This window comes from Protopterus annectens, chromosome 3.part0, assembly GCF_019279795.1.
Source record: "Protopterus annectens isolate FY-2018-M chromosome 3.part0, PAN1.0, whole genome shotgun sequence".
Taxonomy (NCBI): domain Eukaryota; kingdom Metazoa; phylum Chordata; order Ceratodontiformes; family Protopteridae; genus Protopterus; species Protopterus annectens.
Window position 1 is genome coordinate 321,856,852 of NC_056731.1, and position 12,271 is coordinate 321,869,122.

Consider the following 12,271-nt stretch of genomic DNA (forward strand, 5'->3'; position numbering starts at 1 on the left):
TGGAGTTGGTAGATGTGTGTGTGTGTGTGTGTGTGTGTGTGTGTGTGTATATATATATATATATATATATATATATATATATATATATGTGTGTGTGTATATGTATATATATATATATATATATATATATATATATATATATATAAAATAACACTTAGGGCATTTGGGACACTTACCCCCTACATGGAATTGTGACGAAACGAGGTACTGCCAGCACAGCTAGCTGGAATTTTATAAATAATTACATATCATTTGTGAATATCAAAGTGATTTATACAAGACTGTTGTGTTACAAATGTATTAGAACTGTATGTCATACAAGATGCAACTGTTATAAATGTTTTAGAACTGTAAGTCATGTGTATATCAAACTGATTTTATAGACATTTGTGTTGAAAAGGTATTTGTAAAGTGCTTGTGTTTGAAATGCATCCACAGTGTGCCTTACTGAAGAGAACAGAAATGTACATGCACTATTGTAACAGTTTAAATGTATATGTTTTAACAGAGGAAACTGGAGGATTAACCTCAGTCCAGCAAACTTTAGAAAAATATCTGAAATTAAATCACTTTACGGGCTAGGCATTAAAGATGCTATCTCACAGGTTGCAAGGCAGCCAGCAGAGAAACAATGTCTGTACTAGTAGGCGTTCTGTATTGTCTTTGGGGTGGACTGTTTACAACTCCGGAAGAGTGTAGGTATGCAATAGTTTTATGACTTCTAGCACCTGCCAAAGACCTCAACAAAAGCCCTTGTGTGTATATTTTTATGGGTAGGTACTAAATACTGCCAGCTGCCAGCAATGGGGGGTTGCATGAGAACTAGAAGTCAGATGACAAGAAGTAATGTCATTCTGTAAGCTATCTTAAAAGTAATATTTTAAATATTATTTTGAGAAGTCTCTTAGTGAGACAGAGCATTCTGTATTCTGTCTTGGGCCTGACAACAAGAAGAACCATTCACCACATCATCTGCCTTGCTATATTAAGTAAGTAGGGAATAGTAACTCTCTTAGACACAGTCAGGAATATAGTGAAGCTAAGTTTAGATATTGTTTTTCTTTATTTGTCTGAGCCTGTCCTTCAGTGTTATTTTAAAGATTTCCTGAGATGTCAGTGTGAATATATACTTAGTATTTCCTTGTTCTTTTATTAATTATTATTAAATATATTTAAACCTTTTATTGTAGCTGATCTTTGTAGAGATATTTATGTTTTGAGAGTACTTGCATATTTAATTGGTGACATTCTGTGGGCCACTCCTAATAGCCTTGGTCTTGTCATACTACCATCTGTATTAATCTTAATTTCACTTAGTATATTCGGTACCCTTGGAAGAGCCTTAAGTTACCTGGCAGGAGTGTCTGGTGGCAGTCATAACTACCTTATATAGTCTGGGCAGAAGGGGGCATAGCTAGTAAACCTGTGCCAGCCTTTCCCAGGAGTGTGTGTGTGTGTGTGTGTGTGTGTGTGTGTGTGTGTGTGTGTATAAATCAAATCTCAAAGTGTGTGTGTGTCAGCTACTTGGGCAGGGACACTAAGCACTGGTTGGACAGAGAGGTGCTGGAGGCCTTGAATTAGACACTCAGCTGAGACGTCAACTTTACAGCTGTGCCAGTAGGGAGTCTTTTTGGGGATCTGGAGAAAGAGAGAAACAATCCTTGGACTGAGTGTGTTCCCTGTGTGCTCTTAAGTAAAACTGCACTTGATGCAGAGAGCTGCATCCGGAAATACTGTGTATGTACCTGTTATCCTCCCAGTGAACGTCCCCCACAGGTGCCTGTGGTGAAGGTTGAGGCTGCTTGATTACTGGTCCAGTTGAGGGTCATCATATTGGTTGGAAGTGGTGGGATATCAACGTCACATATTGGTTGGCAATGGTGGGATATCCACATCATGAGGTTATGCATTTTTTAAAATACTTTTATTAAATTATGGTTTTAAGACATAGGCAAACATATATTAACAGAAAAGAAAGTGAACCATATGAACATGTTTCCATGTGCATACATTACAGACCACAAATCTTTTCCTTCTTTGAAACTATCATCAATCCAACATTACATAAATTGCAGATTTTTTGTCTTTTCCTAAACCTCACTCCTTCTCCTACTGAAGATTATTCTGCATGTATTGTTCCCACAATTCCCATTTACTTGTATTTAATTTGCCTATTCCCTTTTATAAAAATCCCTCTTCCAGTTCTTTTATAATATTCAATACTTGAAATACACTTGGTTTGTACTTTGATTTCAGTTTTCTAGTAACTGCTTTTTTGGCCGGCAACAGAATTAAACATGAAGCCATGCTATGTCTAGGCAGTTCAGATCCTTTGTTCAGCTCAAAAGTATAATGTCCTTAATGGCAGTCATTAGCTCACCCGGTATATCTGGTTGAGTGCTCTGTAGAGAATTTTTAAAATCTACCAACTCATTACACTCCCAAAACATATGTTCCCAGTTACCTTTTTCTTCCCTATCACACCTCCAACATTTGCTATCTACATGAGGAAAATTCTTTGAGGTCTGCTTAGGGCATAAAATACATATACAAGCATTTCCAAGCAAAGATCCTAAACCTTCTGCACTTTGTTGCATATTTGGGAGCTGTACATATGTCCTCCCATTGTTGTCTTGTATATTGTTTTCCCAGTCTCTCTTCCCAATCTATTATTTCCTCCTCTGAATGATATTTTAGTTGTTATGCAGTATTTTATGCTCCCTACTAACTACCCTCGTTTTAAAAGCAGCTTCTATTCTAGATTAAATTAAAACTCTACCAGAGCAGGTCTTTCACTTAAGACTCCCCTAGCTCTTTCTCTTGCCTATACTCTGATATCAGTCCCTGGTAGGGAATGCAGTCTTTAGCCTGCAGGCCAAATGTTTTCTTGGCTTCATGCCACTCTGTTACCTCTCTCTATTTATTTGCTGCCAGTGCATTGGTTCCTTTGCTAGTTTTCCAGTAAATTCCAGCCCCCTCTTACCTATTTTCTGTACTCACTACTTGCAGTTGTCCTTATTTGCAAAATTTCATTTCTCCATTCCTGTGTTGGCTTAGATGTTCTTCGTGTTTCACTGTTGCAGTCATTACACTTGGGTTATCCTGCTGGCAGGCTACCCTCACTCGGCCTGAATTCCAAAGTCTCGGTCCGGCATCAGTTGCTGTCGCCTCTTCCCTGACGTCAGTGCCACAGGGGTATAAAAGATGCAGCCGACGCCATTTTCTTCAGTCTTTCTTACCGCGCGGTGCCCGAAGCATAAGCAGTTCGCAAGTGCCGGTCGGCCGACTCCTGGCATTTTCATGTTCGAATTTCAGATCCATAGTCTTCATTAAAAGCTAAGTACCCCGTTGGGGAAACTTTTGTCTTGCTCCAGACTGTGTTGGCTTAGTTCTTAGAATACTGTCTACTACTTTATGAATATAATATTCTGTATGGTTGTTATTATTCTCCTTAAAGATATGCATCCAACATAAAACTTTATCTCGTTATTTCTTTTACTTCTACCATACTCATAGTCATCTCTTTCCATTTTGAATTAAAACTTTCTGTTTATATTATGTAAATGAGTCTTAACTGTGTATCTCTGAAATATCTCTTCAAATCAGGCAGTCCTAAACCACCTTTTTCTATTGGAAGTATACACTTATCTCACTTAACTCTTGCCCTCTTCCCTTCCCACATTCCTCCAACTCTTTATCAATTATTGTCAAAAACGTCTCCTCTTGTTGATAAAACTGTGCCTGACTCATATATAAAATTGAAGGGACTAAAAACATTTTCACTGCTTGCATCTCAGTATCCATATACATAAACTAGAGCTTTCAATTTCTCAGTTTTTGTATTATCTTATTAGTCTCTTCCCATGTACCCTTAGCTGTCATAACAGAAGCCTTTTTAATCCATACTCCTAAACAAGTCATCTTACCATTTCCCCATAAGTGTGCATATTGCAGAACTTATTCTTTAGTGGGTACGTAGTTTACATCTTTAGCATTTGTTTTATGTTCACTGTTCTGATGATAAATGAAACTGTCTCAAAATGCTCAATAACACTAATATATCTTTTCTGGATTTATCAAATACAAAATATCATCATCTGCAAATAAAGCCAACTTTTCTCAATGATCACACCAACTACATGCTTGAATTTCTGAGTCCCTTATTTTCTTTATCAACAGATCTACATATAAACAAATAAAGGGAAAGAGGACACTCCTGCCTCATTCCTGTCTTAAAACAGAACTTAGAGAGGAAACCTCACACTTCAATTATTGCCTCCAATCCTTCATATATTGCCCTAATTAACCTTATTATTCTGTCAAGGAATGCAAATGCTTCCACTGCTCTACTCATAAAATCCCAGCTTACTCTATTAATTGCTTTCTCTGCATCAAGACCCACTAACAACAAAGTATTTTCATACATTCTGCTTCCCATTGGAGTATCATTGTTCTAGTAATGTTTTCCAAATGTTTCTCTCCACTCCCGAAAACCACATTGATCCATATCTATCAGTTGTAGCAACGCCTTTGCCAATCTTTTAGCTACTATAGACATAAACACTATACAATAGTCATGGTTTATAATTGAAATGGGTGTATATGATACTGGGTTTGATGGGTCTTTACTGTCTTTAGGTACTGCAGCCATCAGTTTTCTTCCTAGATGTTGGTGCCTCCCCTCCTTTTAAAATACTGTTATATGTTCATAGGTTCATAGCTAAGTACTAGGCTAGCTGCCCATGTGGACCATTTTAAGCCTAGCCATTTCCCTTTTTTCTGCTCATAATAACCTATCCCATTTGGTTATAGATTACCTTACCCATCTCATGGTTAACAGTTATGTGTTACCCCTAATGATAATTACTAGGATCATATCACAAATAGTTTGTGGGGACCCATGCGTGGGATGCATATGTCCATTAGTAGTAGTAGTACAGGGGGCAGTCCTGGGGTAAATTTTCTGTTTCCCATTCATAGATCTAAGTTGCACTTGAAAAAAGACAGGGATAAACTCTGTTTTATATTGATGGGGAGTCTGTTCTGTAGCACCAATATCCTCTGTGAAATACACCTGTCCTTCTAGACCATTCTGTTGATGTTGTAGAAGAGGTTTAGATTTCTAGACCAAGTATTTCTGATGTCATTTGACTTGTTGATGTGCAGTAAATCCAATCAGTAATGGGTCAGAGTTTGCCTTGTATGCCAGACACAGGTCACCTCTTAGCAGTCTGTAGGATACTAAGTGTAGTGGCAGGGCTTTGAGCTGGTTCATCTAGGACATGTTATTTAGGCCTTTCATTCTTTTATTTTATTGTTAAACAGATTTTTTATCACTCTTCCCTCCTAACTTCCAGACTTCCATACTTCCACAGGACACCGTCTGTTCTTAGAGACTTTCCTGAAGATTGATTATACATGACGGTATAATTAAGTCTTCCATAAATATTTTGATTTCTGCTCTTTATTTCCACATTTCTCCAGGTTAGACATACTTTCATAAAGTTTACAAAATATCTCTAATACCTCTACTGGATTTATATTTATTTTTCTTGTTATAGGCTTTCTAAATTTGGTGACAACCCATTCTATTACCTGTTAACCAAGTTGTTATGCTAAAAGTTTTTGGACTGTGGAGTTATCAAAATGTTGTTGCTTAACATCAATCTTTTTAAACTCATGCATATTATCCAGATACTCTCTTATGTTCTCTTTAGCACTCCACATTTGTGCCTCTTGTTCTGTGAGATTCCTTATATTCTGCAGTACTTTAACATTTGTCAGTTCCACTAAGTAATTCCCATTACTTCTTAACCACTTCTAATTCTCTTTTACATGTACCCTGTTTTTAAACTTCATTTCATGTTGTCCTACTCAGTAGGTATAACTTATGATGATAATTCATTCTTCCCTAATAGTTCCTAAATAACTTTCCACTATGCATTCCTTAAATTCCTTTCTTTTTAATAGGTAGGTGGGGAAAGCACCAATTTCTCATTTTACTTCATTACTCTGCATTGTTATCTTGGTTTTTATTGGTGCGTAATCTGGAATATTATTGGATATATGTTGAAGCTTTCAATTAAATGCACACGTTCCTGTAAAATATAATTTCTATCTAGTTTATCCCGGTTATTGTTCCTTGGTGAATATGTAAATACTGCTCAAGTTCCTACTACTAAATTCACATCTTCCATATCAAATATGTTCATATATTTCTAAATCTACCCTATTTTGTTATATTTTCCTTTTTAGGTCCCCCTGATACAGCCTCTCTATTGCAAATTAAGTTCTAGTCTCCTCCTGTAAGTAATATTCACTGCTGAAAGCTGATTATTTCTCCCAACATTTTCTTAATATCTATTAATAGCAGTTTTTGGTGGAGTATAAGTACATGCCAGCATAATCCTCCTCCTTTGCAAATAGCCTTTTACTACCACAAATCTACCATTATTGTCTTTTTCCCTCTTCTGTCACTGTTGGAGCCACTTTAGCAATTACTGTAATTATTCTCCTTTTCCTTTGTCCATGATATTCTGTTAAATATCCATCCTAAAATCCTTTCTTTTCCAAATTCACATGCTCATTTCTTTTGAAATGTCTTTCCACCTATTTGCAGTCTGCATTTCTTAATAAAATTCAATACTTCTTACCTTTTTCTCTACATCTGTAATGGCATTTATGTTCAAAGGTAGTACAGATAGCATAGCTATTATTATAAAAACTATGTACATATTTAAACAATGAAGTTTAACCCTCCAGATAGGAACAACTGCCCCAAATTGACAGGTGCACCCACATGCAATACCTAAGCTAAAATTAAGGTTAACCATGCTAAAGTGCATATTACAGCCTATATTCCCACTTACACTGATTACGATTTGTTCTTTTTTTATCCCTGTTGCCCTCTTAGATGCGAAAACAGATTGTATGCTTTCAGAAAACATTAACTTTTAACCCTGAGAAAAAGTGCACTGGCAGTCATTGAATAGAACAAAATTGTACATGGTTCTATTAAATGCATTAAAGTATTGAGGCTAAAGTAGCTGTTATTGCTTATTCACTTGTTATAATTTCAAACTTTGTTTTTCACTGAACTATTTGCCATTGCACCTTTCAATTTTTCATTTCCCTAAGTAAAGAATGCTCAGAATTCTCAAGATTAATTGGTTGCAACTCCTGACAGCTTGTCTTCATGTAAAAATAGTCAGCAATGATTTTTTTGTACTTTTCACTTAGAACAGAATTTACAACTGCCTTCAGCTGTAGCCTTCTTGACTTCCACTGAACATTTGCTAATAAGAAAAAAAACCAAGCTAATATATTTGCAGATGTAATAAATTTAGCGTTTGTCTTGGCTTTCATCTTTTTGCTTTATTTTTCAAGCCAAGTTGCTTAAAAAACACTTTGTCTATAGCTTAATCCAGGGGCATTAATCTAGACTACCAACCTTGTAAAAATAAGATAAAGTATCTTAATTTTACATATAATGTAGTCAGTGCAGCCCACTCCACCCTCACCCAAACAGCATAGGATCACAGCATATTAACATTAAATTTGATTTTGTCCAGCCTTTCCTCTCTGTGCTTCATTGTTCTGCATTCTGTACTGCAAAGCCTATATTTGTACAACTGAAAATGTGTTTACTTTAACATCTTTAACACATGCAACAGCAGTAGCATAGTTAGGGTGGGTGAGAGGTGTATCTGCCCCAGGCACAAAGCATTGGGAGAGGTCATGACTGTAGCAAATGTTTTCTACATTATAACAAGCATTTTGATACACTTTATAAGTAACCTCTGTGGTTTCCTTTGCAAGTTGTAGCAGTAATCACCACTTGTGTGTAGCTTTTTAGGTTTTATCCCTAGAGTAACATGGCTAAACAATGTCAATTAAGGATAAAACCTGTAATATCCACACCCAGTCGGCGATTGATGATATTGTACAGTTACAGTGTAAGAATTTTTTTCTGCTTCTATGCTGCTACACTCATGCTGTTTTCTTAATTGTGGATTATTAAAAATGTACCTTATATTGAAGGAAATGTTATAGTCAACCAGCATGCTAAAGATCAGAGAGAATATTCTGCTTGTTTTTTCAGTTTTAAGTAGCCACAGTACCCCTATGTTTAAACCAACTGTACTAAAAAAAGAAAAGAAAAAAATTAGGAAAGACATGTTTGAAATCCTTCCATATCACTGTTATACATAAGGGATTCACTGCCAATGGTAGCCTAACGTCCGGCCAGTATACCAGCTTAGTGGATAATAGAAGTTTAGAAGGTTTGTCAGAAGAGGCAAATACTACAGAAAGATCAGCAGAAGGACATCTGTACAAAAAGGTACAATCATCAGGCACCTTGTAAAATCTGTCAGGTTTCTTAGGGGGTGGAGGTTGGGAATCAGGGGCAACAGAGGCTGCTGAACAGGTATCTAAGAGGGGAAGCCAACACCAGAGATACAGCAGAGGGTTTTGGAGATTCCATCTGGAGGAGTTCATAATACCTCTTTTGAAAATTAGAAACCTGAGAACAGTCCCATTTGACATATTGCATCATACAAGAAATAGCATCCCCAAAGGAGAGTTCTTCTTAGGGAGGATCTGGACTAATAGAATCTTCCTCCTCAGACCCCTAAACAAAGGGAGAAAGAATTTGAGAAGAATATGCCAAAGACTCTTCCCCAGAATCCAAATCCTCTTCAGAGGACCCCTGCTACGTGGGCCTTTTAAGAGGAGTAGAGGAGCAGGTACAGAACCTCCTTAAGGAGGCTTTAAAGCCATTAAAGCATTAAATAACACCTGGGTAAAATCCTGCCATTCACGTTAGGGATCCTTAACAGCAGGGAAAATATGTTTGGTTGCCAGCACTCAACCAACACAGTAAGAATCTCCTCCAAAATTAGAATTTGCAGCATTCCCCCCAGTCCCTCAGATGTAATCAGCCAAGGTTACCACTAAACATCTGGAGCAGACATTTGCAAAGTCTCTGAGGGCGTGCAAGAAACTGGATCCATGCTGGCCTCCAATATTGAAGTGGCAGTGGAATTCTTAGTCAACAACCAGACGATTCTCCAGGTTTTCACTAGCCTCGAGAGAGATGTCCTGGGGATGCAGAATAGCAGTTGAATCAGACCTGAATTTCATTGCCTTTTTCTTTGCACGAGGCTGACCTTTGGGATGGGAAGACTCCAGCATAGCACCTTGAGCCAGCAGTTTAAGACATTGGTTCTCCAGGTAAATTGACAAGGAAGGGTGATCACTACACAGGGTCTGAGGAACACTGCATATGGTTGTGAGAAGCACCCAAATAGAACGAACACTGCTCTTGATGATCTTTATGGGAAATCTACCTCCCACACTGAGATATTCCATTTCTGGATGATGTGTAAACCCACCAAAAAATAAATTGAAATGGATAAGAAGAAGCCTGAACAGGGTAGTTATCTGAAACATGGCTCTGTAACCAGCACAGAAAAAGGATCATTCAGACTAGCAATCAATGATGGTGTTCAGACTGGCAGCAGAGAAGTTCTGAGGTATGTACATCACCTTTATACCCTACCCCTTGAGTGGGAAGCATACGTGTGACATACAACCTCTATAAATTCATAAGGCTTTTGTATACTGGGCAGACATTGGGCTACCCTTAGCAGGGAATGTCATTTGTTAAGAATACTGCAACAGTGAAGAGGACAGCCACTGGTAGGGTAAGACTTTAAACAACTGTACTTTTATGTGCTTGTGTTTAAGATAGTTGGTCCTCTTTGTAAAAGTGTCACTGAAAGTCCTTCAGCTACAGAGACAACAGCATCTTCTCTTGCTTGGGATCCTAACCATGAAACATCAGAAGCCTACGAGGGATTAAGTCACATTTCTGGGAGGGAAACAAGGTAAGCATTTTTCATGGAGGCTGCAGTCAGGCTAAGTGAATTGAGGAAAACACAGCAAAGGAAAAAAAAACTTAGAATGAACTCAACTTGGTTCTTTCTTCTTCCACAGAGAGGTGCTTAGAAGACCATGAGCTTGTAGCCCAGGTTCAGTCAACTATGGGAGCCGACAGCAAATTCTTATTTAGGAAGAATTATGCAAAATATGAATTTTTTAAAAATCCTACTGTAAGTATTTTTTCTTTCTAAAATGATATTGCAGTGTACTGCTTGTTTTTCTTTTTAACACTTTGTGTTTGCTTTTAGATTATTGAGCAGTTATTAGCCTGTCCTCTTAAAGCAGGACCTTACAAATGTCAGCACATTGTAAATGTGTTTAGCTTGAAGACAGTAGTTTTCTACTTGGTTTTTAAGACCTTTAACATATGTTCCAAGCACTGAAATGTACGTACTCATCATTTGTTAAAAAAAAACATTAACGCTCATTATCAGTTGTTTGTGCATGTATGTATGTATGTGGACAGATCCACGTGTGTGTGTTTGTGTTTTTGTGTGTGTTTTGTGTGAGTATTCTATAAATGTGATTTGTTTTGCGGTAGATTTTATTGAACTTGACATCTTGCCAGCAGATTAGTCCAACCATGAAGAAATTTTATCTGGGCTTGTTAAAGTTGTAATAGCAAAACAGATTTCCATATCACTATTAATACTAGGCTGGCATTTGTTCATTGTCACTTATATAAGTTTGTACATCTAATGAAAATGCAATGCGTGCAGTACTAGATTTCTTTAATTGTGAAGAATGAATTACAATTTATAGTGTATCATCCACTAGCATAGTTTAGAAAAGCACAGAAGAAGCTTATTGTTGCTTGCTGAGACAGACACTTTTAAGTTCATTGAGGCCACCAGATTAAAAAACTGTTATTTCACATGCACACACATGTAAAATGTATACTTTGCTAAATAATTGAACATAATTGTTTTGGCTGAACTTGACAGGTAAGTTTTCTTGTTTACCTTGTATATGGATATTGTATAACACATGAACGCCTGTCACTGATAAGCCTCTTGTACCTGGAGAGGGTACCTTAGTGAAACCTGCAGACATCAAAAGTACAGCCTGAGAAGTTCATTAGTATGTTGACTTTGATATGGCCAAACTCATTTGCTAATGTCCAGTCAGTTCCCGGAACTTCTCATTTAGGAACTGTCTCATTTGGGTCTTTCAGATGTGGGGCATTCAAACTGCTTGACACAGAAGATAATGTGGCTTTCTGTCTTTGCTTTATGTCACAGGGAAAGTTGTAGTTTATATATATATATATATATATATATATATATATATATATATATAGATATATGGATATAGATATATGCACACACACACATACATATATACACACACACACACTCATAGATATATAGATAGATATGGTTTGCTATCATAATGTCGACGTGCATTTGCACGGCTATGAAGTATTCGAACATCAGATGTTCGAATACTTCATATTACAGCAGGTGACATGAGCGAAGGTTTGCATTGCGAATGAACTGTGCATTCGCAATTCTAACTTCGGTCATGAGAGGGATCGCGGTACAGTGCGTTAGGGAAATGCATCCCTTTCCTCACTGTAGTGCGATCTCGGAGTTGGAATATTAAGTTGGGGGGGTGTGGGGGCACAGACCCCCACAGGGTGCAGGCGCAGCCTGCATAACTGTGTGTTCGGTTAGGTAGGTAGGTGATTATGGGAAGGGTGGGCGTGCTGTGTATCGCCGTAAATGTTGCAAGCGACATTTTTGACAATACACCCTTGTTTTCGAGTTTACTATTATTCGAAAATGTTCATTTTCGATGCATAAATTCGAAAATAAAGACATTATTTATTTTTACTTTCGAATTTATGATAGTAAACCGATATATATATATATATATATATATATATATATATATATGTATGTATATGTGTGTGTCTATATATATATATATATATATATATATATATATATATATATATATATATATATATGTATGTATTCCACGGTGGTCCCGAGGTAGCGTTGTTGCCTCACAGCAAATGGTTCTCCCGTTGGATTCTCGGCTTGGGTTGGGAGTGCCTTCTGTGTGGAGTCTGCAGGTCCTCCCTGCGGTCGAGTGGGCATTCGAAAGACATGCGTTTAATGGGTGTGTCTTCGTTGAAGGTTGGGCGTCGGGCTGGCAAGTCGACACTATAAAAACCAACTGCCAGTCATTAGCGGACCGGAGTTCCGCTGTGGCGACCCCTATCCAGGAAAACCCGAAAGATAAACAACAACATATGTGTGTGTGTGTGTGTGTGTGTGTGTGTGTGTGTGTGTGTGTATATATATATATATATATATAT

The 12,271-nt window shown here is 37.4% G+C and overlaps 1 protein-coding gene across 5 annotated transcripts in view; it reads left to right on the forward strand.

Moving 5' to 3' along the window:
• The window catches only part of GRB10 (growth factor receptor bound protein 10), a 2,734,830-nt gene that overhangs the window by 2,351,245 nt on the left and 371,314 nt on the right, over positions 1-12,271 (forward strand). For all 5 annotated transcript variants that reach the window (XM_044064795.1, XM_044064794.1, XM_044064798.1 and 2 more), the window contains one exon: positions 10,000-10,115. In XM_044064795.1, the coding sequence (XP_043920730.1) occupies positions 10,000-10,115 (116 nt within the window). The remainder of the gene's footprint in view (positions 1-9,999; positions 10,116-12,271) is intronic.